The 26,040-nt window shown below is 56.7% G+C and overlaps 9 protein-coding genes across 9 annotated transcripts; 7 read left to right on the plus strand and 2 right to left on the minus strand.

Moving 5' to 3' along the window:
- The first annotated feature begins 231 nt into the window (after positions 1-231).
- Positions 232-2,893, plus strand: BCV69DRAFT_279690 (putative heat shock protein Hsp88). Its single transcript, XM_025491341.1, has 2 exons — positions 232-463; positions 553-2,893. Exons 1-2 carry the CDS (start codon positions 354-356, stop codon positions 2,810-2,812), a joined length of 2,370 nt encoding a protein of 789 aa, XP_025350933.1. The 5' UTR covers positions 232-353; the 3' UTR covers positions 2,813-2,893.
- Positions 2,894-3,055: 162 nt separating this feature from the next.
- On the plus strand, positions 3,056-6,364 carry BCV69DRAFT_309646 (hypothetical protein). The gene is made up of 2 exons (XM_025494731.1): positions 3,056-3,980; positions 4,054-6,364. The coding sequence occupies exons 1-2, from the start codon at positions 3,508-3,510 to the stop codon at positions 6,275-6,277; spliced, it is 2,697 nt and encodes an 898-aa protein (XP_025350934.1). The 5' UTR covers positions 3,056-3,507; the 3' UTR covers positions 6,278-6,364.
- Positions 6,365-7,797: 1,433 nt separating this feature from the next.
- On the minus strand, positions 7,798-9,426 carry BCV69DRAFT_302307 (hypothetical protein; the record flags this gene model as incomplete). The annotated part of the gene is made up of 5 exons (XM_025494637.1): positions 7,798-8,555; positions 8,616-8,742; positions 8,776-9,176; positions 9,239-9,314; positions 9,394-9,426. Coding segments are annotated over 5 exons (1,395 nt in total), but the record flags the coding sequence as incomplete, so codon positions are not given.
- A 429-nt stretch (positions 9,427-9,855) lies between these two features.
- BCV69DRAFT_291770 (hypothetical protein) lies at positions 9,856-12,341 on the plus strand. The gene is made up of 6 exons (XM_025493766.1): positions 9,856-10,764; positions 10,851-11,081; positions 11,157-11,296; positions 11,374-11,437; positions 11,939-11,982; positions 12,131-12,341. The coding sequence occupies exons 1-6, from the start codon at positions 9,896-9,898 to the stop codon at positions 12,292-12,294; spliced, it is 1,512 nt and encodes a 503-aa protein (XP_025350936.1). The 5' UTR covers positions 9,856-9,895; the 3' UTR covers positions 12,295-12,341.
- A 285-nt stretch (positions 12,342-12,626) lies between these two features.
- Positions 12,627-13,827, plus strand: BCV69DRAFT_288881 (putative 40s ribosomal protein s21). The gene is made up of 3 exons (XM_025493648.1): positions 12,627-12,701; positions 12,958-13,174; positions 13,771-13,827. The coding sequence occupies exons 1-3, from the start codon at positions 12,687-12,689 to the stop codon at positions 13,800-13,802; spliced, it is 264 nt and encodes an 87-aa protein (XP_025350937.1). The 5' UTR covers positions 12,627-12,686; the 3' UTR covers positions 13,803-13,827.
- Positions 13,828-14,042: 215 nt separating this feature from the next.
- BCV69DRAFT_309650 (hypothetical protein) lies at positions 14,043-15,044 on the minus strand. The gene is made up of 3 exons (XM_025494732.1): positions 14,665-15,044; positions 14,265-14,592; positions 14,043-14,191 (listed from the first exon to the last, which is right to left on the minus strand). The coding sequence occupies exons 1-3, from the start codon at positions 15,007-15,009 to the stop codon at positions 14,094-14,096; spliced, it is 771 nt and encodes a 256-aa protein (XP_025350938.1). The 5' UTR covers positions 15,010-15,044; the 3' UTR covers positions 14,043-14,093.
- A 159-nt stretch (positions 15,045-15,203) lies between these two features.
- BCV69DRAFT_279696 (fumble-domain-containing protein) lies at positions 15,204-17,784 on the plus strand. Its single transcript, XM_025491342.1, has 2 exons — positions 15,204-16,543; positions 16,612-17,784. Exons 1-2 carry the CDS (start codon positions 15,376-15,378, stop codon positions 17,667-17,669), a joined length of 2,226 nt encoding a protein of 741 aa, XP_025350939.1. The 5' UTR covers positions 15,204-15,375; the 3' UTR covers positions 17,670-17,784.
- Positions 17,785-18,196: 412 nt separating this feature from the next.
- On the plus strand, positions 18,197-19,669 carry BCV69DRAFT_279697 (hypothetical protein). The gene has a single exon (XM_025491343.1). The coding sequence runs from the start codon at positions 18,581-18,583 to the stop codon at positions 19,628-19,630; it is 1,050 nt and encodes a 349-aa protein (XP_025350940.1). The 5' UTR covers positions 18,197-18,580; the 3' UTR covers positions 19,631-19,669.
- Positions 19,670-19,790: 121 nt separating this feature from the next.
- BCV69DRAFT_10211 (hypothetical protein) lies at positions 19,791-25,767 on the plus strand. The gene has a single exon (XM_025489019.1). The coding sequence runs from the start codon at positions 19,952-19,954 to the stop codon at positions 25,544-25,546; it is 5,595 nt and encodes a 1,864-aa protein (XP_025350941.1). The 5' UTR covers positions 19,791-19,951; the 3' UTR covers positions 25,547-25,767.
- The last annotated feature ends 273 nt before the right edge of the window (positions 25,768-26,040 follow it).

Here is a 26,040-nt window from a genome sequence, read left to right on the forward strand (position 1 = left end):
TGGAGTGGGTATGGCGGGAGCGGGGCAAGCGTCGACGGAACGGGAGTTGGTGGGGCAAGTGGAGCTGAGCCTGAGCTTCATGCGCCACGAGGTTGTCTTGATCTTGTGCGCGCAGAATTCCACCGCGAAGTTACTAGCACCTCCTTCCTTTTCACCGAGAAATTGGGCACAGGCGCATACACTCGAGCAGACGTTCTAGCACAAGTCACACCCGCTCGCACACCCACCCACCTTCCCCTTCCTCACCATTCATCACAGGAGAGGACATAGATACCCCCTTTTCCTTTTAGACCACCACTAGACTTATACATCACCCCGTTCCCCCCGCCTCCTCCCCATCACACCCCACCATCATGGCTTCCGTCATCGGAATCGACGTGGGAAACTCCAGCTCCAAGATCGGAGCTGCCCGTCAGCGTGGAGTAGACGTTTTGGCAAATGAGGTCTCGAATCGTCAGACTCCGTGAGTAGGCATGGTGACCAAAGATCAATGTCTTGCAGCTGAGTACTGACTATACCCTGTACCTCTCTCCCCCGCCCATCTTCTTCCAGATCGCTGATCTCCTTCGGTCAGAAGAGCCGTGCCATCGGAGAGGCTGCCGCCACGATGCAGACTTCCAACTTCAAGAACACCGTCGGATCACTCAAGCGTCTCATCGGCCGCACATTCCAGGACTCGGACATCCAGGAGTACGAGAAGAAGTTCATCAATGCCGAGCTCGTCGACACAAAGGGCGAGGTTGGCGTCAAGGTCCGCTTCGCAAACGAGGAGCGAACCTTTTCTGCCACTCAGCTCATGGGAGCTTACCTCGGTAAGCTCAGGGATACTGCCAGCAAGGAGCTCGGAGGCGCTGGTGTCAGCGACGTCGTGCTCTCTGTACCTCAGTGGTTCACTGACCCTCAGCGTAGGGCAATGCTGGATGCTGCCGAGGTGGCTGGCCTCAACCCCCTGCGACTGATGAACGACACCACTGCTACCGCCCTCGGCTACGGTATCACCAAGACCGACCTGCCTGAGCCAGAGAACCCGAGGAACGTCGTCTTCTGTGACTTCGGTCACTCCAGCTACCAGGTCGCCGTCGTTGCCTTTTCAAAGGGTCAGCTCACTGTTCTCGGTACTGCTTCCGACAGGCATTTCGGTGGTCGTGACATGGACCTGGCTCTGCTCAAGCACTTTGCCGAGGAATTCAAGGGCAAGTACAAGGTCGACGTCATGTCCAGCCAAAAGGCCATCTTCCGACTTGCCGCCGGCTGTGAGAGGCTCAAGAAGGTGCTCTCCGCCAACGCCATTGCTCCCCTCAATGTTGAGTCTTTGATGGAGGACATTGATGCCTCGTCGCAGCTCAAGCGTGAGGAGTTCGAGCAGCTCATGGCTCCCCTGCTTGAGCGCATCACTGCTCCTCTGGAGTCTGCCCTCTCGCAGGCTGGTCTGGCAAAGGACGACATCTACTCCGTTGAGATGGTTGGTGGCAGCTCGCGTGTGCCCGCTCTCAAGGAGCGTGTCTCTGCGTTCTTCAACGGCAAGGTTCTGTCCTTCACCTCGAACCAGGACGAGGCCGTGGCCCGAGGTGCTACACTCGCCTGCGCTACCCTCTCGCCTGTCTTCCGTGTGCGAGACTTTGCCGTTCACGACGTCACCAGCTATCCCATCAAGGTCACCTGGGAGAAGGCCGACGTCGATGAAGAGACTGAGCTGCTCGTCTTCCAGCCCAACAACCCCGTTCCCTCTACCAAGATTCTCACCTTCTACCGCAAGGAGCCCTTCACTCTGGAAGCTCACTATGCCAACCCAGAGCAACTGCCCAAGGGCATCAACCCCTTCCTCGGCCAATTCACAGTCAAGGGTGTCCAGCCCACTGCCAATGGTGACCACTCCATTGTCAAGGTCAAGACGAGGCTGAATCTGCACAGCATCCTCAACTTCGAGGAGGCCTACGTTGTCGAGGAGGTAGAGAAGGAGGAGGAGGTTGCCAACCCGGATGCCATGCAGACAGATGGCGCCGATGGCGAGGCCCCGAAGACAATCAAGCAAAAAGTGAAGAAGCTGCAGCGAAAGGACAAGAGCAGCCTGCCCGTTGTGTCTGGCCTGGGCAAGAAGGACCCCTCTATCCTCACCGAGCTGAAGGAGGCAGAAGGCGAGATGTACTCCAATGACAAGCTTGTCATCGACACTGCTGACCGCAAGAACGCCCTCGAGGAGATGATCTACGACCAGCGAAGCAAGCTCGACTCGACTCTGCGCCCTTATGTTCAGCCAGAGGAGAAGGAGAAGTACCTAGCTGCCCTCAATGCCGAGGAGGAGTGGCTGTACAGTGACGACGGTGAGGATGCCACAAAGTCGGCTTACGTCGAAAGAATTGAGAAGCTGCAGAAGATTGGTGGCCCCATCATCAAGCGATTCCAGGAGAATGACGCTCGTCCCAAGGCTGCCTCTGCCCTTCGCGAGACGATCAACAAGTTCCTTGAGCAGGCTCAGGGCGGTGATGAGAAGTACTCCCACATCAGCGACGCAGACAAGCAAAAGGTCATTGAGAAGTGCGCTACCGTGGCCAAGTGGCTGGACGACATCCTGTACAAGCAGGGTGAGCTGCCGAAGAATGTCAACCCCAAGGTGACGGCTGCTGACATGGCAAAGCAGCGCGACGATGTGCTGTACGTCTGCACTCCCATCATGAGCAAGCTGAAGCCAAAGGCACCCCCTGCGCCATCGCAGCAAGATGCACCGCCCAAGAAGGAGGAGGCCGCAGAGGAGAAGGCTGCTGATGGCGAGGCAAAGGTTGAGGAGGAAATCCCGGAGATGGATGTAGACTAAAAGAACAATCACGCGGCTGCTGCTACACTGGCCACGGATCCTGTTATCACCAGAAGTCAGAGTATCTGACTGTATCTCCATGCATCACTCTCTTCTCTCTCGCCCATTGTTTGTCCGCTCTGTTGAATAGAAGACCGTTCTTGTGATCATCCATCGTTGGTAAGAAAGCTCTGGCGAGCCTCGCCGTGTCGCAGTGGTCGGTGAAGGTGGTGCGGAGTTGTCTTTACTTCTGGGCGCTGGTCATGCAGAGTGACGAAGGTCGACCCAGGGCCAAAGTCCCAGAGGCGCACTTCTCCTTCCGGCAGCAACGACAAAGGCTGGGGCCAAGGCTGCGAGGCCAAGCTCAGCCTAGCCTTCGCCCTTACTCTCACCATACTTGTATTCGGCCCGAGCCTCGAAATCGAACTGGACCAGCATCGACGAGCTCACCGACCTCATATCCTTCCTCCTCCCCCCTCCTCTCATTGCAAAGCTAGACGGCAGTACGACACCCTGGGCCACAGTCTGCGCGTACCACTCTTCCCGCCTTCGCTCATCTTCCTGGCTCCGGGATCTCTGTTCCGCAGGGCCCGGTCGCTGCTCCACTCTTCCTTTCTTCCGCATCGGCATAATACTGTCGCGAGGCCACCACTCCAGCATATCCGGCGCCATTGACTGTCAGTCGGGCCAGCATACTAGGTCTTCAGAACGAGTAGATGGCCGCTCCCGGCGTGTCTTCGAGTGCGGGTGGAGCAAGTGGGACCTCTTCTGGCAGTAATGATGCTTCCTACTCAATGGCCAACGTGTCCGCCTCTTTGCCCGGCGGTGGTCTGGCCCCTTCGATCCAGCTGCGGACCAAGTCGCCCCTTCCCTTCTTCACATGTCCACACCCCATACCGCCTGCTTCGGCTACGATTGGCTCCACCCTCAAGCTCTCTGTGCTGCGTCTCCTCACAGGCGAGGTCTCCCTCAAGTCCTCCACGGCTCCAATGACCGAGTCGGAGAATCTCAAGCTGATGACCATTCATGGCTGGAGGAGCGAAATGATCGCTCTGGAGCTGAGGCAAAATGTACTCATTGCGCCAGAGACGAGAAACAGAATTGGCGAAGGAATAGATGATGAGATGGAGGGGTTCGAGCTGGCTGATGACTCTGATTGTGGTCTGCTCGAGAGCGGGGATGAAGTGCTGTGAGTCATAATTAGGAAGTCTTGACCGCATAGACAGACAGCTGACGTACTCGACCTTGCTCTACGCTCGCAGCATTCGGATAAAGCCAGCCTTTGCACTTCCAGATCTACACCTGCCCAAGCTGCCCAAAGACCACACTTATTCCCTTCCTCCTGGCGCTCTCACTCGGGCAGGTACCCTGTCTGCGCCTCCTTCGTATTCCCAAGCCAACATCAAGAGAGCTGCCGAGCCGTCCTCGCACAGTTCGAGTGTACAGGCTCAGCCCAACGCCAACTACCATGCTAGGCAATATCGTGATTACTCCAAGGGATACCGCGTGGTCACTGTAGGCGGAGGTCAGGAGGGAACTTCAAAAGGTGGGCAGAACAACTTCGGCATGACCGCTGCCGAAATTCGCAGAGCCAAGGCCTCAAGTAATCCAGCCACATCGGGTCCATCGAGACCTCTGGGTCTCGGCGCTGGCGTCGAACCACCTGCGGCTATACCCGCTGCAGCACAGTACAGGCCGGCTGATATCAAAACGAAACGTTCGAGCTCTTACAACAAGAAGGATTCGCAGCAAGCCGGAGGCGCCCGAGCTTTGATCTCTCCCCTACTGCCTGCTAGCACTACAGCGTCTCCAGCCCCGACTTCTCCGGCCAACATTCCCAGCCCATCCATCACACCCGCTTCTAGTCAGAATCCAGGGCGGAGACCAAGTGCTCAGCGCGCGTCGACGGGCGGCTCGTACAGCTACTTCAATCAAGACTCGAAAGGAGCAGGTAATGCATCAACTGGTGCCACTAGCTCTAGCGCAATGCAGCAGGTCTTCGGCTCTGGAGGCCCTGCAGGCCAGGAAGCAATGCCTTCTGGCGCCCTCGTCATTGGACCTGGCGTACAGGGATCCATAGGGAAGGGATCCAGCAGCGCCCCTGGTCAAAGTGGGAACGCCACGGGTGACAGTGGCCATAGTCCAATGGCTAGCATCGCCGAATACGGCAATGCAAAAGCATTCACAGGCTTCACGGCGGCATCAGGGGAGGTGAAAGCTCGGGGCAAGCAGAGGGCCGCATCTCACGGCAGCTCTACTGAGAATGGGAGGAGCGAAATACGTAAAAGCACAACTAGGAAGAAGAGCTCCGAGCGTCTTTCAAAGGGAAATGCAGTGGGAGGCAATGGAGAACAGCCAGCTGATCCGGCCAGAGCTGCCGTCGAAGCTGCCGAAAGGAGAGCGGCGGCAGCTCGCGCTGCTCTGAACGAGAGTCTCGCTTCCAATGGTCACAATGGGACTAGTGGCAAGACCAACGGCAGCAGTCATACGGCCCAGGCGATCGAGCAGAGAGAGTTGCCCTCAAAGCGTGATCTGCCGTCCAACGCACATGTCAGCCCAGTTCCTCCTACCTCTGCGCAAGAGGAGGCAGAGGAAGAGCCCTCGAGAAGCTACTTCTCCCAAGTCTCCGCCGGCGGTCGATCTCCTTCGAACGCTGCCACCCCGCCTTACTCTACGAAGCCGGCAGACTTTAGTGTCATCAGCCGTCGAGGGCAAAATCAACCGTCCGCTGCTGACGAGATGGAATACCCATTTGTAGACGCTCCTCTCCCTCCTATACCTCGAGACGAAGATGATGAGATGGGCTCAGTCCCTCCTCTTGTGCAAGAGTCAGGCGGGCCCACGAGGCCACCACACTCGCGCATGGTGAGCACAGGAGGCGAAAGTGCGGTCAGCAAGAGTAGTAAGAAGGAAGGGAGATTCTCCCGTTTGGCCGCTCCTGGACTCGGCTTCGGTACTCGTCGGCAGAGCTCCAAGAGTAGTGTGCCGAAAGCTGAGGGTCGCGAGAGTGGTGCTCCGACCAGTGAGAAGGAGGGGCCTCGCGCAGAGCCAGCCTCCATACTCGCGCCGAGGCTGGGACTTGGACCTCGCAAGCTCAGCTCGAAGAAGAGCATCAACAAAGGCGAGGGCCAGGAGGTTGTCGGCAACGAGGAGAGGGATCATGGCGTCAGTCAGCCCATTGTAGAGGACGAACCGTCTTCTCCTTCGACGCCTGCGTTCGTCGATGCAGAGCAAGGAGAGCCAGAGAATTACCTCGAGGCTCACGACAAGAAGCTCAGCCGCGCAGAGCGTAGATATTTGGACTTCCAGAAGTCCTACCAGGCCGAGCTGACCCGGCAGGAGCAGGCCGATCGACATCGTCTGTCGGAGAGGGAGGCAAGAAGGGTGGAGAGCGAAAAGGAGCAGCGGAAGAAGGAAGAGGAGGCCAGGGTCAGACGCGAGAAGGAGAAGTGGCAAATCTGGGAGGAGGTGAGAAGGAGAGGGTAAGGCCACTGGAAGAGGAGTCCAGACCTGTTGTGTCGGCGTGGATGTAGCATTATCATTCGTCTCTCGCAGCATCGCATCACTTTCCCCGCATCTTGGCTCTTTGAGGGCTTTGCAAAACCGTTGCCCTTTCCGTTGGCGCGCGCCGCCCGCCAAAGCAAAGGTGGTTCCTATTGTGGAAGTCACTTTTTGCCTCTCCGCATGCCATGCTACCACCCTATTCTATCTGCCACTCCGTCTTTTGCTCTCACGCCACTAGTATCGCCATTTCTGGCGGTAGTGCTCCTCCCCAGCTATCCGTTCCGACTTTCATCGCAGCAATCGACCCAATTTTGGCAGAGTAGAGCCGCTGCCCCCAAATACCACCTCTTCCTCCGCCTCCTCACCTCCCTCCGACGATAACCCGGTCAAATCAGCTCCTAGCACCCTGTAAAAGCCCTCGCTGACATGCCTGGACGCACTATATCACGTCAGCTGAAAATAGCGCTCATGCGGCTCGTAGATAGGGAGCAAATCACTCTAAATGACTGTGTCGAGATCGGCGCCTTTTCAAGGAGATCTGCCAGGCGTATCAGATCGCTCTGGCTCATTCACCAAGGATCGCTACCGCCTCAAAATCGCCACAGCAAGGGAGGGCGGCCTCGCAAGATGACTACTCTTGCAAGACACTATCTACGCTTGCTGGTTAGGCTGCAGAGTGACCTCTACCTGGCCGAGCTTGCTTATGAGCTGGTCAGGCTAGGGTTCGAGCAATTTCATGAAGCACTCATCTGTAGGGAGCTCAGGCGCATGGGTCTTACTCGCAAGGTCGCAAACTGCTTTGCTACCAGCCGAGACGACGCCAAGCGTATCGCGTTTCGCATCAGGATGAGCCAATATGAGGCGAGGCATCTGGTCTTCGTAGACGAGTCAGCCTTCGACTTCAGGGTCTGCAATCGCACTCGCGCAAGGTCTAGAAGGAATACTTTAGCATTTCTAAGGCAGCCATTCCAGCGTGGGCGCCGTCTAAGCTTCTTGCCAGCATGCTCACTGAAGAAGAGGTGCTTTGCTTACTACATGAAATCAGGTAGCATCAATGGCGACGTTTTCCTCTACTATCTGAAGCATGTGCTTCTGCCAAGGATGCGGCCCTATCCTGACGACAATAGTGTCATCGTCTGTGACAATGCTAGCATACACAAGGTGTCAGAGGTGCTAGAGCTAGTGGCTAGCAAGGGTGAGTGCTGCGAACGCCGCTATCGTACGGCACTCCGCGTCGCGTGATTCACGCGACGCGGAGTGCCGTACCAGTCTGGCAACGGCGTACTAACGCACTAAAGCACTACACACTGAGTCATACCCATACGCAGACTGTCGCATTGAGTATCTGCCACCCTACAGCCCAGACTTCAACCCTATAGAGAAATGCTTCAATAAGATCAAGACCAGAATGCGAGGCACTGGCTTTCTGCCACAGCAGGGCTTTGAGCAGCAGATTGTGCTCGCAGCAAGGTCTATCACTTCTGCAGACGTCCAGGGATGGTTCAGGTTTGCTGGCTATCTTCCAAGGGATGGTTTTGAGCCGCCGCAGCCGTAGGCGGGGTTGGCTCACGCAGCAAGCCCGCCATTCGCTGCATTTCCTTCTTGTCTGGCGCTATCATCCTCATGCGCTGCGCTTTCAGGGTCTGAGCCTCATTAGGAGCTGCGTCAGGGATTGCATGCCAAGCTCGCAGCATCTGTTCAATGCGAGAGCAATCGACGAGACCAAAGTGGAGTTGTGGCAGCTTGTCGCAGTGCCAGATGTCGGCTAGGGTGTGCATGTCAAAGATAGACACATTAGCTAATTTGATGAGTAGATCGTCGTCTTGCCACATATGGCCCTCCCTGGATAGGTCGAGACAGCTCATGTATGGACCTGTAAGGTTATCTTTGGTGGCTCTGGGCTGCATTGCAGCAGCAGCAGCCTGAGAGCCCAACGCGCCGTCGCTGACTATACGTCGACTATCTGCTAAGTTGGTGATGTCTGCCAAGCTGCGCCTAGTATCAGAAGTAGAGTGGCTGCTTGTCATAGAAGATGGCCAGCTGCTCAGCTCTTCGTCGCACACAATGCTTGGCGTAGACTCTCTAGCACTTTGCGCACTGCTGGCAATACTAGGGCGTGAGCGATGGCGAGTGGCATCCTTCCTTGGAGGGACAAAGCGCGGTATGGGGAGGTCGTCGAGGACATGAGAAGGTGGATTGGTGGTTGTGTAGCGTGAGCCTGGCATCCTGATATCTAGAGCCCATCTCTCGATGACATAATCTGGCAGAGGGTAATGATGAGCATTCTCATCGATATAGCAATGGAGGCGCTTCCTCGCACCTCTGCACAAAGGGTGCGTACAGACTGGCCACTTGCGAGTGAGCTCATTGACCTCAGGGATCGTGTCGTCTAGGGGTAGACTGCGTTCTAGAGGTGTAACGGCAGGCTGCCTAGACTTCTTGGCTGCCTGCGGCTTAGTAGGAGAGCTGGGTCGACTCACTGACACTACTTCAACGTCACTATCATCTGCGCTCGGTGCAACCTCTGGCGCCCTCCAGACCTCCCACTGACCGCGGGCATTCACCCATTTACTACTCTTGAGAGCATCGAGGAAGTATTCGTAGTCCTGTTGCGAATTGATGGCAATATACTGGTCGAAACGTTTGGACCTTGGTATGCAGAAATGAGGCTGCGCCGTCTTATAGTCTTCCTCGGGTGTGCCGGTCGCTGGATCAATGCCCTTGGCAATAGCGATAGTGAAGTTCAGGTAGGACACCAGTGGCTTGAATCTGACAAAGTGTCTATAGTGTTTGAGCTTCTTGTCCTTGACTAAACCTTGGGGAGTTGTCTGCTTCACCATTGGTTGAATGGTCATGGCAATCTCGACTTCAAATGGTCTTCCTGTGATTGGATGGCGGCGGCATCAACGTCTGAAGCAAGGAGGGACCCTGTATGACACATACCAACTGCGTCTTCTGCCTCCCTAGCCACCCTGGTGGAGTTGCCGGTCCTACGGCCCAATTCTTCTCTTGCGTCAAGCTGCAATGTACGAGAGAGCAAAGTTGCTCAGCATTGAACTTGCTCAAAATGCGTCTGTTTGGGCCCTTCTTTCACACACCTCATTAACAAGTTCTGAACTACGATTAGGAGCCTTCTTCTTGCCCTGGGCAGCCTTGGAAGAGTGGGAATTTCGGTGTGCTGCGTTTGGAGGGGATGAACAGGCTCATTTCAGTCGCTCAGTAGCTCGACCCTTGAAACTCGGTACAAAAGGGCAAATAAACCGCACCCATGGATAGAGGAGGCCCTTTTGCGCGTACTGATGAAGTTTCAATGCGTGTTAATCGAGCCAAATTTGACTTTCAAGAATGGTGAAGTATGGAGAGATGGGTAGGAGTGAGCAGTCGCCGGCGTCTGCGACGGAAGTGGATAAACCGATCTGCCGAGCGCGCAACGCGACGTGGGGGCAACGGTTTCGCAAAGCCCTCTTCCGTTGCCTCGCCCTCCTTCTCCACATTCTGCGCCCCACCGAGCTTTGAGCCATGAGTGGTCAGCTTTTTACCTCACGCACTTTCCTGGAGTGATTCATCTCACCCTTGCCGTCACCGTCTTCACACCATAGCATGTCGCTCTTCGACTGCCTCCCATCTCTGACCGCCCTGCTGGGCGAATTACCCTCGTCTTCCTCCTCTTCTCACCTCGCCTTCCCTACCGAGGTAGACCTCCTCTGCCTCGGCTCAGGCTGGACTGGCTCCTTCGTCCTCCCCCATGCTGCCGAAGCCGGCCTGCGCTGCATTTCCACCACTCGTGCGGGGGGAAATGGTACCATCCCATGGACCTTTGATCCAGAAAGCGACGATGCAGAGGCGTACAAGATCTTGCCGGATGCAAAGACGGTCCTCATCATCTTTCCATTCTACGATGAGAAGGCAGTCGAGCGTTTGATCAGGGGCTATTTGACCAGTAGGGTTGAGAAGCAAGCGCAGCAAACGGTGGACGAGAAACCGAGGCTGAGGAGTATCGAGGATTTAGACACCAAATTCATCTTGCTTGGCAGTACGGGCGTCTACGACAATGGACCAACCTTTACCGAGGAGACGGCTACGGACTCGTCCCACAAGAAGAAGAAGAAGCATCACCACGACCACAAGCCAAAGCCTCGTCCTTCGCCCTGGACGGACAATTCCTCGGAAGTGATGCCTCTCCCTCGAGCCTTGGCAGAGAACGAGCTACTGTCCTACTCTTGCCCCTCGAACAAGATCCGCTCGAAGCCCATCGGCACGACGGTTCTCCTTCTCTGTGGCCTCTGGGGTCACGGACGCTCCGTCAGGAACTACATGTCTCGCTTGCCCGACAACAAGGATGCGTACAGGGGCTTGGCAAGTGTGCATTTGATTCATGGGAGGGACGTGGCTAGGGGAATCGTTGCTGCGCATGGAGGCATCGAAAAGGCAGTGGACAAGAGGTGGATCCTGACCAATGGCAGGATCTAGTGAGTTGAATGGTGGGCGCAACGAGCAGATCAAGAGTGCATCGCTGACCATCAATGGTCTTCGATGGCCTTCTCCTCCATCTCAGCGACATCTGGGATCTCGCAGCGCAATTCGGCACAGCAGGCGAAGCGGGCAGGGATCACGCTCCTCAAGGACCGGCTCCTAGGATCGTCCGCGAGCTTCTGAGCGAGCCCGGCAGTCCAGCCAGGGCACTCCCTCGCAGCGCCGAGGTGATGTTCGAGATGAGTGGGGGAAAGAGTAAAGCGCTCGATGGAAGGCAGTTTTGGGACACATTCGGCCTTGAGCCCGAAGTGGGGTGGGTCTTCTGAGACAGTAAGCTATATCCACTGGGAATCTTCGGGCTTGGTCCCAATGAGCATGACATTGACAGGGCAAAGGTGTACACACAGCGATACTTCGAATGCATCTCACTCGACTCTGCCCTCGCCCTCTACGCAGTCCCTCAGAAATTCCCACTCGTCGCCGGCTCCTTCGCCCTTTCCAACTGTCACCTCTCGGAGATCATTACAGGTGATCGTCCTCCTGCCATTGGTCAGAGCACTGCGACCTGCTCGTACCGAGATGTCAGAGATGAGAACCGTACACAGCCTCGAGAGGAGCGATGGCGACTCATGAGAGATCATCTGTCCAGGCACAGTGGAGGGAGGACCGGTCAGATCAAGCGAGAGAGATTCGGAAGCTGCTGCGACCGATCCAGCGGACTCACCTTGATCTCTTCGTCAGCGCTCTTCATTGCCCTCTTGACTCGTGCGAGAGGGAGGCCTGCGCCAGCTGTACGAAGAACATCGTCGTGGCGGCTGCGAGACCTCTTCTTGCCCTGTCGCCGCTTCGAATGGCCCTCTGTTCCCATCTTTCCTTGTTTATCCGCATCCTGTGCCTCATTCTGAGCCGAATCTGCCTCATCAGAGGACTCGTCAGAGCAATGGCTCTCCCCATCTGCATCGCGATGTTCCATGAGCCACATCTGCCTCTTCCAAAAGAGGTCCTGAAAAGTCTTGCTGACCTCTTGCTCTCGAACAGCCAAAGCTGCAGCGCCAGCCGCGGCAACTTTCGAACTCGCCTCGCCTCGTAGACCCTTCTGGCAGCAATTTGGTTCAGCGCACACTCTTCGACGCTTGTTATTGTGTGCCCCCATCGAGGATGTTCCTGCAGAGGGAAGCTCCGCGAAGAGGTCGTCGATACGTGGTGGCCGATCGGTGCGTGCTAGTGCCCTTGCAAGCCCGCCAGCTGGGGAGCTTGGCTTTGTGAGTCGTGAACCTGGCCCCATACCGGCTTGTCTAGCTCCGCTCATGGATCTGGGTGGACTCAGGATATCTTCGATATCTGGACTTCCTTCTTCCTCAGTCACATCCTCTTCGCCCGAGCTGGAGCCCAAGGAGCTAATCGAAGCACCACGCTCGCTGCTGGGCCGCTTGCCGGAAGAGCTGGAATGCGAGGCCGAGTGCGAAGCCGAGGCTGAGCCAGAGGTGCGGTCTAGGCTGGCTGAGGTGGGTGAAGAGGCAAAATAGTAGGGATTGTTGTATGTTGAGATCATCTTGGAATACAATGTGGGTATAGAGGCAAAGGTGGGAAAGCGGATGAAGCGGGACAGGAGGAGGGCCGGGGGGCTCGGGCAGCACAAACTGACTCGAAGCGAGGCGTAACCTGGCAAGTCCCCCATCAGATTACGGTTTCTGACTCCGCTGGGGGCGCCGGCCGATCGGAACGGAATGAGACTGGGCCTCGCACAGTCGGCGGCCAATGCGCGTTTACGTAAGCACTGGACATGGCGCAGCCGGAGCAACTCCCTCGGGCGCGAAAACTTGCCAGGCGCCCCTCCCTCGCCTTCTCACACGGATCTCACCACGTAGCACACCTCACATCAACCTTACACAACACCCACACAACCTCGTCATACACAATGGAGAACGTTAACGTGAATATCAGAAGATTACAGATGGTCAAAGACGATGGATGGAGCGTCGGGTGGCATCGGAGCTGGGGAAGAGGCACCTAGCGAAGGAGTGGTAGCAAAGAAGGCAGTGATGGGACTAGCCACGACGATTTCACTACGGGGGAAAGAGATGTGCAAGCAGACCGCTGGAAGTCTGGATTTGATTGAGTCACTCCACAGCCAGTAATCATTGAAATGTGAGGGGCTGACATATCCTCCCTATCTCTTCTCCTCTTAGGGTGACCTCGTCGACCTCTACGTGCCACGAAAGTGCGCTGCCACTGGCCGAATCATCGAGTCCAAGGACCACGCCTCGGTTCAGATCGCCGTCGGTGACGTCGACGAGAACGGCCGACTGATCCAGGGATCCTCGACCATCTTCCCTCTGTCCGGTTACGTGCGACGAGCTGGAGAGGGAGACGACTCGCTCAACAGGCTGGCTACCAAGGAGGGTCGTGAGTATCCTTTGCGCAGATGATTCCTAGTGTTTGGGAGCAGCAGTGAAGAAAGACGGCAGGCTTTGGAGAAGCTGGGACGGGACAACGCAGCAATGTCCCGAGAGAGGACGCTGCTAGCACACTGCTCCGAAGAGCATTCAGCAAGCCTATCTTCGGACAAACAAACCGCTCCAGACAGTCTGCCTTTGATGCTCACTTCCACATCGATGAGCAGGATTCCAAACTATGGACAGGCGAGGGGGCTTCGGCTCCCTTCCTGCCAGACGTTTTTCTATGGACGCGGAGATGAACTCTCCATGCGAGGGAGTGCCGTTTAAGAACTCGGTGGTCCTTTTCAGTGGACTATTGAGTGTCAGATCGGTTCGAAATACCTCGTCTATCAGAGGATGATGGGAAGTGCTGGATGAGCTGGGGAAGAGATGTGGGGAGGTGCGGGTGGTGAAGGGTTAGGAACGCACTGCGCTCGTCCTCCTCGTGACGTTGGGAAAGAGTCGACTTGCAAACTAGGCGTCCGCTTCCAATCTAGATGCTCTAACCGCCGGGACACCTTCGCTGACCATACCACCCTACTCTCCTCTGCCGCATTGCAACAGTCCTCCGCGGTGTCTGGTCATACGCCAAGTAAACTTGTCCGACGATCTATTCGGCACTTGTTTCACTAGCTTTTGTTTGACCTCCCATTGTACACCATATGTCTTGCCCGAGCGGCACTGATCCAGCACCTCAATACAATCACATGTTTTGAGGAACCACAGGGAGAAATGCAGCATGAAGTGCGCCGCCTGAGCATGTGCGCTACAATTATGAGAAGTGAGGGACGTCAGTGGTAACAGGCAGACAATGGTGCGATAGTTGAGAAGCCTTTCTATTTGTCACGAATGCTCTACACAGTGGACCTTCCCCATCTCTCCTCAGTCTATCTAATTCTCCGAGCTCCAGCAGAAGCGGGAGGAGCTTCTCCTCCACCACCTCCATCGGAAGGAAGTGCCAGCAGGACCAGTACAGGCAGAATGTCTGATAGGTCCGAGGAGATTGCATGATCAGTCTTTGTTCGCATCAAGATCACGCGACCATTACGTATACTCACAGTACCAGTACTTCTCCAGGAAGCTCTTTTCCTTCGGCGGTGGCTCCGCACCTGTAGCTCCGTCAGCCCTGGGCCTGGGGGGAGTCCTGAGCCTGGGCGCCTCGACCACTTCCGGTGCTCCAAGGCTGACCTTTGTCACGACTTCCTTGCTGCCAGCACTGCCTCCCTTTCTTGGGATGGGCAGCCTCGGGCAGCCATCGGCGCCCCTTGTGATGCCAACAACGTCGTAGTTGAAGGAGTGCACAAAGGCTTTACTTGAGTTGGAAGAGAGTGTGAGGCCCAGAACATCAAAGGCGTAAGAGCCGGGGATGAGGGCATCAAGAAGACACTATGGAGGACAGAACGGTCATGTCAGAGCTCTCATATCGGACCACCGGCGGGTCTTTCACAGTCTACTCACAGCTCTCACAGCCACTACCTGTCCTGGAAAACCAATGACGCTCTTGGGCAATGCGCTCGCTTCTTGTGAGCCCTGAACCAGGGCGACCTGGTAGAGCGAGTCTGCATCCTTCTGGACTGAATGACTCTCAATGAAAGTCGACAGCTTCTCGACAGACTGTAGATCAGCAGTGGTAGCAAAGGGGCCATCGAAGCCAACCTCGATGCTTCCCCTGGTGGACCAGCTCGAGGAAGCCGAAGGGGAGGTGGGCGAGTAAAGGCGATGGAAGAGTGTATACGACTTGGGCTCAGCCGCTGCTGTGAGCACTGCGCCCACCAGGCATAACAGTGTGAATCCAAAGAGCATGGTGATGCGGCTCTCCGGCTGATCTTTCCTGTGAGGCGTTGGTGCTGGGCAGGTGAGAGGCGGCTGTATCCTTCCCAGACGGAGGTGGTCCGATCGCTGGTGCACCCTTCGGCTCCGAACTGCACTGCTGCTGCCCCACACTGTCTCCGCCCCCCTAAAGCCGCACAGACTTTCAGACGGCCTCTCCGCACTCCGTACACGAATCAGCTGCGTCCTAAGCTGACCTTTCTCTTCCCTCCTCACTCGAACTCCTCAATCCTAAAGCCAAGGGCACTTCACCATCGCCCGAGGTGTTTCCGGGTCTCGTTCTGAGAGGTGGTTTGCTCACAGGCTCAGACCTCGCCACTCTCCGTTCAGCATCCTTCCATGTCTTCTTCTTCCACGCCGCAAGCTCCGGTCCCACTCCCGGTAAATGTAGACACTACAGATGCAAAGATCCTCGACGATGACGATGCATCACACCCTGACCAGAGGGACAGCAGAGACATCTACCTCCCGAATCACGTCGAATTCGTGTCCCACATTGCAGTAGATGTCGGCGGGTCACTGGCCAAAGTGGTATACTTTACTCGATCTAGACACTCGTCAAATGATGCGACTCCTGCAGAATCAGTAGCGGTTCCCCCGACCTCGACTCCTCATCTGGCTCCTTCCACCTCGAGCTCTTCTCTTTCCTCCTCCTACCTGGGCCACTCTGCTGCTGTCGCAAGTGGAAGCGGCACTGGCCCCCGCTCTCGTCAATCATCCACTGGGGGAAGTCGTCCGCCTCCACCTAGGTCGCCAGACTATCCCAACCATTCGCAGCCGAGTGGGACTCTTACCCCTTCGGCGATTCTCAGCGACCATGCGAGGATACCGCATCATCAGGATTCCGCCATGAGGGCGATGAGGTCTTCGCTCTTGAAGCAGAGGTCTTTGCCGCCGAATATACCTGGAGGAAGACTAAATTTTATCAAATTCGAGACGTCTGACATCGAGTCTTGCGTTGACTTTCTTCGAGAGCTGATCGAATCTTCGGCCAAAGCAAACAATGTCACCATCCAAGAGATGAGAAAGGCGGTCAAGCTCATGGCTACCGGCGGTGGTGCTCACATGTACTACGAGCTCTTCGAGACAGAGCTGGGCATTGAGGTTCAGCGCGAAGATGAAATGGGCTGTCTCATAACGGGTCTGAACTTCATTACATTGATACCTGACGAGGTGTTTTGGTACAGTGATGAGCTGGTCTCGGCCCTTCACAGCCCTCTGCCTGACAAGAGCCTTGGCAGAGCCGATCCCTCTCAACCGCCGACCTCTTCGCCTGGCCAAGATGAGCCCCTTCCCAGACCATCGCCGAACCCTCCCCTTTATGCGCCCATGTTCGAGTCGAATCCGACGCCGAAACTGCCTTGCCTTCTGGTTAACATTGGTTCAGGAGTCAGTATCATCAAGGTTGACGACTATGGCAAGTTCGAGCGAGTCAGCGGAACGAGCTTGGGAGGAGGGACATTGTGGGGACTACTGAGCATGTTGACAGATGCCGAGAGCTTTGATGGTGAGTAGAAGAAAGAGGATCACCAGGGGCTCAAGCGGAGAGGCTGATAGTCTCTCTTGGCCGCGCAGAAATGCTCGAACTCTCTGAACAGGGGGACAATTCTACAGTCGATATGCTGGTATCAGACGTCTATGGCAATTCCAATGCTCTGAATGCCTTTGGCCTCAAGTCGTCGACCATCGCGTCGTCCTTTGGCAAGGTGTTTCGCCGAGATGCTCGTGGCTCGGGCGGAGCTGAAGGTCGTAAGAAGAAGTTCTCCCCTCAGGATATCTGCAAATCTCTACTGTATGCAGTCTCGAACAACATTGGTCAAATTGCGCACATGACGGCTGAAAAGTACGAATTGGATCGAATCTACTTTGGTGGCTGCTTCATTCGGGGTCATCAAGCGACAATCTCTACGCTCAGTTATGCTATCCGCTTCTGGTCAAAGGGCACCAAGAGGGCTTTCTTCTTGAGACATGAGGGCTATCTGGGTGCGATTGGGGCCTGGATCAAACACCTAGACGATCCAGTGGGGGGCCTCCCAGTGCCCCTTGGGAACGCATCTGCGCAAGTCAACGGCAGAGCCCAGCCACAAGAGCTGTCACGGAGCGTCGCAGACGTAGATATGCAGAGTGGCGCCGCTAACCAAGCTCATGCGCACTTTGATCATCTGGACACGCCAACGCTAGAGAAACCGCAGCCTTCCGAATCAGGCGCTCCCAGGACGGCAGTGTCGCTCGTCGATGGAGACCCGAAGCCGACCTCACAACGCTCACAACGACAGGCTCAAGACGAGGGGATGGACATGCTTTCTATGCTTAGCTCCCTTCAGGATGATCATCGCGCTCTTGTCGCGCCGCTTGTCGCTGCGCAGACCAAAGTGTCCGGCGATGGAACCCCTCGCGGACTGGTGAACGGGAACGGTAGCCACGCAGTGCTATCACATCGTTCCGAAGAGGCTGCAGATGAAGAGGAAGATGTTGCGGATGAAGCTGCTATGGACAATGTAGAAGATCTTCAGGATCTGCTTGCTCAGCTGGACGCGGCAAACGGGGCAGCCGACGGTCTGGAGAGTAAGCTAGATGGGCTGTTGGAGCGGCTCGACGGTTTGTTGGGCCGAGCGGAAATCGAAGAAGAGTAAGACGCAGGCTGGCAAATCTTAATGTACCACAATGGGCCGCTTCATGTGTGCGAGTGTGATCAGGAAGTGTGGGAGAGGAAGACCGATGGCGGCTGCCGAGAGTGCCGATTGGGACGACTGTGCTCTGTGCGCGTCTTAAATCGGAGCCCACCAGCCATCATCGAAGTGATTGATCGCTGGCTGTTGATCTCCTTCGAGGGCTTGGAGCTGCCTGGGCCCTCTGCCAGACCTGTTTCATCTGCCGTCTTCGATTGCTCGCACGTCCCAGTGTCGAGCTGATTGTGACGCCGCCGCCGGCATCTGCTGCTGCGTCGAGGTGCCTTGTGGGAACGCCTCCTGTCCCTAAGCGCCACGGCCGGCGTCCAGATTCTCGGCCTTTCGGCCCTGGGCTTCCTTTGCTGCTCGGCTCAGACAGACACGAGATCTGGCGTGCGGTGAGCCTCCCCCCCCCCGCCCCACCCCGTGATCCACCCTCTCATCGTCACCCTCTTGGCCGAGGCTTCATCTCGCCCAAGTCCGCACTTGACAGCTTCGACGCCTTTCAACGGCGCCTCGTAACTTCATCTTTAGACTGTCTTCATCTCCCCTCCCCACGCCCCTCATTTCTCGCGATCTCTTCCGCACCAGTGCGACCTCCTCTTCACCCAGGACCCTTCCGCCAATCTCCTCCAGAATATTCCCACGAATAGGCTACATAAGGACTTCTTGCCACTGTCCATCCTTACTATTACTCTCTTCATCCTATTCACTGCCGCTGCGATCCTCTCCATGAACGTGCAATAACATCAGATTTCACGGCAGCTCACTGCCACCTGAGCAAGCACTGCTCACTCGATCATTGGCCTCCGCCACCACTCACTCCCACCCGCCGCATCTTAACGATTCGTCCCGAACAGCTCGTGCTACCTCTTATGACTCGAGGTCGTAAGCCCAATCTCTCCTTGGAGCCTAGTCGTCAGCTTCAGACACAGAGAGCCTTCAGAGAACGCAAGGCTGCTCACCTCGTCGAGCTTGAGGCGACGGTGAAGCGACAAGCTGCAGAACTCATCGACCTCAAACGCAAGGTTCGGGGTCCTCAGAATGACCTAGGCACCATCAATTCGTCGACCTCTGACACCGCCACTGGCGAGACTCATTGTGACAGTTGCTTGCATACGACGCAGCGCAACGCAGAGCTTCAGCAGACTGTGGCTTCACTCGAGCAACAGGTCCTCAACCTGCAGTCTTCCTATGGCCTGGTCGTAGGTCCGCCACCAGGCGTGGATGGCAACTCCTCCTTGTCCACCTCTTCTTCTGCTGCATACTATCCATCCAGCTACAATGACTTAACAAGAATGGGCCCACCATCTACGCAAGCAGGCTCGACGCCCTATCAATCTCAGAGGAGCTATTCCTACACGCCCACCTCGGCTACCTCTGCTACCTCGCCTAGGTACAGTCCGTACGCCATGGCGAACGTCGCCCCGTCGCTTGGAAGCAGTGGACAGCAGCTGTATCCTTCGAGACCCTCTTATCAGCACGAGCTGACGAGGGCATCGTCGCACGGGGGTGAGTGGGCCGTCACCCAATGGTCGACGTATCAGTATCCCAGCCAGATGGGGGTACAGGAGGAAGCTCGAACAGGCCATAGCACCGATCAGCTGGGCCCTGCATCGCAGCATACTCATCCTCGACAGCCTTATCACTACCAGCAGCCACAGTTGCAGCAACAGCAACAGCATCCCATCCTTGGTTCCGCCAACAGACGCAATGATGCTGGCTCCTCGGACAAGCAGAACGGCAGGACAATGGGATCCTGTGCTGGACGGGGTGCTACGCGCGAACTGACATCGGCGACGACGAGCGCGGGCGGTGGATCCATGCCGATCCAAGGAAGATCAGCAATCAAGCCGCAGGACGAGGAAAACTGCTGCATGGGTCTCTTCGAGTGCGACTCTACGGGAAGCCTCATAGTGAACTGACAGTGGAAGCTACACTGCCTCTACACGCACACAATCACCGCTCTCGGATGTCGGCGGGCAGGTTAACATCTCTTGCCAGCACACTGGTGTATCCATCTAGGGAAAGCTCATGCGCCATTGACTCTGGGCCATTCTCTTGTACCTCCCAACGTTCGACTCGTTCCAGACCTGTCTTGTAGCACTACGTCACATACACGCAATCCATTGGATACACACACACCTGGTGAGAGACTGAAGGCAGCGTCGCTTATAACGAGAGATTTCCTTTCTGGCAGATCTGACCATTTGTCTCAACGGTAAGCGTGGCCTGAGCGATGCTCGATGAGCGTGTGGTGGGCTCTGAACGTGCGGACGCGGGCAGAATATCGACGCGTAAGAGGTGCCGTGCCGCAAGGGCGGCAGCAAACAACAAGCAATCAACGCCAGGGCGACAGGGGCACGGAAAAGCTAGACTGGCTGAGCATACATCTACTTCTCACATCAACCGCTATCTCACCCATCCTCACCTCTCAATGTCTTGACCCCTACTGCTCTCCCTCGACGCACGACTACGCCATGGCTCGCATCCTGGGCTCCGACCTTTCCACCACGCGCTCACAGTCCAGCAAGGGGGAGTCTGTATCCACCACTACGCCTCTCTCCCACGCTCGAGAGGTTGCCCTGAGACATTCCGCCAATGCAGTCTCTTCTGAGTTCTTAATACTGCCGCAGGCACTGGCGCCCACTGCACGGCATCCGAGACCCAGGAGTCACGCCAACGGCCCTCCTGCACTACGAACCGCGGCTCTTCAGGCGGTGAGCAACAAGAGCGCTTTCACACAGAAGGCTGCCGAGACTCCAGCAAGCCCGCCTGTGCGCATCGACCCGGCTGTGGTTTCCCCATTGGACAGCATCGCCTCTGACCGGCCTCAACAGGCCCCTCTCGAAGATTCCAGTGCCGACGAGCATCACCCAGATCATCCCGACGACTCTTGCGCTGAAGTCAGCTTGACTCTACGAGTTCTCCCAGGAACTCCCTCGGAATCTGGAGACTCTCCCTTCGTAGCGCTCATCAACCCGTGGGAGTCATCCGATGAGTCGGCGACCGAGAGTGAGGACGAGATCGCGCAAGAAGAGAGAGCTGTCTTGGCTGCTCTCGAGTCGATGGGCACTCCATCGTCAGTATCGGCAGCAGAGACGACGCACATGTCAATCCCTTCTACCAATACAAAGCATGGCTCAAGTACATCGTCTTCACTGGCCTCATCGGCACGGACCCGGTCGTCTGCGTCGAGTGGTCACCCAGTGGCGCGAGGCGGGGGCCATCACTTCGAAGCCAGGACTGGTACAGATGAGACTATGGCGACCAGTCTCTTCCCATCGCTAGCAGTTGGAGAGGCAAGCCAGCAAGCAAAATCTCCTGTAGAGTCTGTCCGCCCGCTGCCTTCTTCTCCTACGAAAGCCAAGCAGCTCATAGCCATGTTTGAGCAAAGCGCCGCTGAGCCAGGCTCTAGAAGTGAGGGACCGTTGACTTTCAGACGTAACGAGACCAATGCAGCTCACTCCGCTTCAGCAGTGAAAGGGCCTCGCCTTCTTCGACCTTCTGACCAATGTGGCACATCGCCAGTGCCCAGTCAGGGAAGCGTCAGTCCTGCTGGCAAGGCGAGTCCCTCAGCAAGAGCTTTGACGAATCCCCGAGGGCCGCAAGGTCAATCGAGAGAGCCACACAATGAGGCAGCTACCTCGAAGAGTCGTCCATCGTCTGGCTACGAGCGAGGCAGCAGCCCAACGTCTTCGCGTCCTCGCGCTCTGGCCCACTCTCGAACCAAAAGCAGTCCCGGTCCCGGAGGAGAAGGTGGGCAACGATTGGCCCGAACTCCAAGTAGCCAGGTCAGTCTGTCCCTCCCAATCGCAGATCTCCTCCCCGAGCCGCCCAGACCCGGTTCGCCGGTCAGAGAGCTCAGTAGCTCGCCGGTACGTCGAGTCAGCCGTCCACAGTCGCTCTCCTATCGATCTACCGGGGGTACGGCTGAGCTTGATGTCGGCGCTGCTGCAAAGGCTCGACAAGAAGGACGGATCTGGTACTACGATGTTCATCGCCCAGAGTCTGAATGGGTGAGGGCACAAGCGCTACTCTTCCCCTCTTCTCTCGCACTCAGCTGGATTCCTCGCGGAGGTGGGCGCCAAAATATAGTCTTGGACCTCAGCAAGTGTCGAGAGGTGCACTCTTTACCGAGTGTTGATCATTCGGGTACCACAGAGGGTGACACATTACAGACCGCTCGAGGGCAAGGCTTGGCTAGTATGAAGCCTTTTCAATTCGTCTTTGAGGACGGAGTAGAGCGGATGGCAGTCGACAGCATCCGTGAAAGGGCTCAGTGGGTAGCCGCGTCTCGAGATGTCCTGTCAGAGGCTCGTACTGGCCATTCACCCTCAACGCCTATAGCCACGCCACTGATGCAACAGTCTCCCAGAATCGCAACTCGATCGCGCTCGCGCTCACCATCAGCCAGTAAGCAGACGTCTCCAAGGTCGCCTCGTTCGCAAGGCCAGCAGACACACTCCTCGGATCCCCAGCTGCAGCGCATAGGTGCGGCTTGGGCGGCGCCTTCTGTGCAAGGTCGCGAAAGTCAGGGCCGGGTGCCATCTACGAATCCGAGCTTGTCTCCCTATCCTGGCACCGTCAGTGGAGAGTTTGGTCAAATTCAGAGCGTCTCCAAGACATTTGCGACTCAAGTCAAGGCGGGTGTACAGGCTCAATCGCTACGGCCGGTTATGGGTAGTCTGCTATACGTTGCAGAGCCGTCCAGAGATCGATCTCTGCCCCTGACGCCTGTCAGCCAAGGTCGGCCTCTTCCGCCCGCTCGAAAGAGAGAGAGGGGAGGTGCAGATGCTCTTGTGGCCCCTCGATATCCCTCGGCATCCCCTCGCCCAAGTGACAACATCTCGATACGGTTTCCTTCTGGAAGCGCTTTGACACTCGGTGGCGGTGATGAGCTGTGCCCAGATGATTCTGCTAGTCAACGGCCACCACGAAGCGAAGTTGACGAGCGAGTCGAGCTGCCTGAGCGCTTGACAAGCTTACATCGATCACCCCCGGCAGGGGTTCTGCCGCTCCAGATACGAGTCGGACAGATTGTGCCGCCAGAGGTTCTGAAGGTTACCTCGGCCGTCAAGACACCAGCTCAGGTCTTTAGAGATTCTGTCATGGAGGACACACTGAGAAAGACTGTCGTGCAAGATGCGCCAAGCCCACCAGTACAGCCCCAGATCCCATCTGCTGCTCCTAGTCCGGTCGTCTCGCAGAGTGCCAAGCGCATGTCGACGGTCGTGGAAGAGACTACGACCCAGGCCGAGCGCGCAGCAGCATCCTCATCGAGAAGAGTCATCAGTCCGGCCGCTAGTCGAGAGATTGCCGCTCCTGTCACAAACAAAGAGGAGGTGAGCCAGGTCCTCCGCTATCTGGATGAGGAGAGGCGCTCGCAAGCTTCACGAGACCGAGCCATCGAAGAGTCCCTCTCCCAGCTGCGCGACAAGATTGAAGCTGTTCAGAAGGGTTCATCAGCGGGGGGCCACAGCGACGGAGGACTAGCCAAGCGGCTCAGCGATAGTGCTCCCGTCTTGCCAAGTCGATCAGATCTCAGCGACGCTTCCTTTCTCAAGCTACAAGAAAAGCTGGACCGCGTCATGGAGCTTGTGCAAGAGGTGTCTGAGCGCTCTGAAAAGGGCTCGGCCACACGAGATCAAGAGGCAGAATCTGCTGCCGAGCTCAAGCATATTGCGTCCGTTGTTGACGAGCTACTGGACAGAGCGCGGACGCAGAGCATCGCTGGTGTTGACGAAGCTGCACGCTCCATCCGCGCACCGTCACAGATTATCGATGAGGCCTTCAGCTCGAAGAGACCCGCAAGCGCTGCCTCGGTCGCTCTGAGTGACTATGCAACCGCTTACCCCGATACAGCCGCTCGAGTCTCGAGACCTGCCTCGCAGGCGAGTAGAGCCTCGGCGCTTACTCTCCCGCCCAAGGATTGGTCGTCTGCAAATGGTGTTCCTGCCACACCCGTCAACACTTTGAGAGAGACCCAGACGGGATCCCTCCATTCGCAAAAGTCTCTGAGCATCGCCAACCCTGACGGACTGGAGACTCTTTCGGTTTGGCAGGAGCGTGACATTGTCGCGCCCGGAGATGACGCTGCGCCTTCGACACTTGATATGCAAGCTGCGGTGGAGGAGCGGAGAAGAGTGAGACAGGCGCTTGAGAAGGATGGGGAGCGTTCAGGTTCCATCCTGGCACGTGCTGCAACTGTGGAGGACGCACCAGAGGTCACCAGCAACAGAGGAGATCCTGAGGTGGATCAACCGCCCGTCCCTGCGAAGGACGTGTCAAGAGCACCCTCCGTGGCAGGTGAAGCAGCAAAGGAAGATGTCGTCGAGATCGATCTACAGGCGAAGGTCTATCCAGAGCTCATTGCTCTACAAGCTGCCCTCAAGGAGATGGAGGAAGCTCGACAGGGCCAACAGCGGCAGCAGAACGATATAGCTCGCTACTTGAACCAGCTCAACGAGTGGCTGGAAAAAGACGTGGTGGAGCGGCAAAAGGAGCTGAAGACTTTGTCGGATGCAGTATCGAAGCTATCCGTCGACGTCAATGCAGCTCGCGATGCAGTCGTAGATTCCGCAACGCGGCAACAACATAGCGGCCAAGCTGCTCCCAATGCAGCACAGGACGGCCAGTGGCCATTCCGTGTTCCTCCTCAGACTGTGGCAGCAGACGAAGCACCTGCAGCATCTTGGCCCTTCAAGGCTCCTCCAGGCGCCGTTGCTCCTGTAGACGAAGACGTCGATAGAGAGGGCCTGACAGGCGTAGAGGCCGATGCAGCAAGAGTACACGCCTTGCACGCCGCTCACGACGAGGTGGTGAGTCATGTAGGATCTGTCAACCCGGCCGACGCCGTTGCAGCCGAGGAAGCAGAACCACCTCTGTCCGAGCAAGCTGTATCAGAATTGGGCGACGCCGCTGCCAAGAAGAATCCTGGAAAGATCAGAAAGATTGTGAGAGAAGCGGCCAAGACTGGGGCTGGCATGGCGGCTTTGGCTGCCTTGATGAAGATCTTCCACCATGAGAAGAAGGTAGAACATGAAGCCGGCGATCAGCAAGAGGGCGAGGTAGGAGCGGTTCAAACCAACAATGAGGGTCAGCAAGAGGGAGAGGCGGCAGGCTTAGTCGAAAATGTGATCGAGAAGATGGCCGGACCCAAGGCTGCAAAAGTCTTCGAGTCACTTGCGCACGGAAAGGAGATCATACATGCCTTGAAAGAAGGAAAGTACGACGAGGTGTTACACCTCCTCAGCAAGCTCAGAAAGGACAAGCCCGAGGCCGCTACAGGTCCGAGCGGGGCAGCTGAGAATGTGGGCGGCGCGGCTACCGCTGGCGACGCGGCACATGTCGGGTTTGCCGAGGCTGCGATGGCAGCTGCTGCTGGTGCTGCTGCCGTTGCAGCTGTACCTGTGGCTCTCTCGCACGCCAACGAAGCTCTCGATGCCATCAAAGAAGGCAAGCTTACAGAAGCTCTACAAGCTCTGAAGGAAGGGCACTTTACAGAGGCGCTCCATGATCTCGGACGCCACGAAGACGCAGACGCACCTAGCAGCGGCACCCACAAGTTTGCAGATGCGCTCAAGCATGGCGCGATGGGTGCAGTAGGGGGGGCCGTCTTGGCCACTGCAATCGAAGAGCTGCTCAAGCACCACAAGGCCAAAGAGGAGCAGGAGAAGCTGAAGCAGGCCGAGGCGGAGAGGAGAGAGGCAGAGAAGGAGGCGGCAAGGCTAGCGGCAGAGAGGGCCCGAGAAGAGCAGATGACGGCACTTCAGCAACAGCATTCCGCTGCGATCATCAATGCTCTGGCTGAAATGGTGAGTGGAGCGTGCAAGCTTTGAGTGTAATCGCAGCTGCTAATGCACGACGCCGGCTGCCTCTGCCTCATACTCCCGCCTTGCAGCTCGCGGCTGAGAAAGTACGCCAAGAACAAGTGGAAGCGCAAAAGGCGCAGATCCTCGACCCCAAGACGGCTATTGAAGCACTCGTTGCCGCACTGAATGAAGTGCGGCTGGAAGAGGCCGCAAAGAGGACTGCTAGCGATCAAGCAGTGGCTGCTCTTGCTCAGGGCATCATCGAAGCCACGAGTCGTCAGCACGAGGCTCTTCTAGCCACACTTGCTGCCATGTCGCGGGACTTGGTCAAGAGCAGTATCGACGACCACCTTAAACAGTTCAGGGGAGCCATGGCGAACTCAGTAAGTAGAAAAAAAAAAAAAAAAAAAAAACCGTCTCGACGCACGGGCTCAACCGGTTGCTGTCGCTGACTCGCTCTTTCCTCGCCATCCATCCCTGCCGTGTAGTTCGCGGGCAGTGCTCAAGCAATGCGAGACGCC

This window comes from Pseudomicrostroma glucosiphilum, assembly GCF_003144135.1.
Source record: "Pseudomicrostroma glucosiphilum strain MCA 4718 unplaced genomic scaffold BCV69scaffold_1, whole genome shotgun sequence".
NCBI classification, from domain to species: domain Eukaryota; kingdom Fungi; phylum Basidiomycota; class Exobasidiomycetes; order Microstromatales; family Microstromataceae; genus Microstroma; species Microstroma glucosiphilum.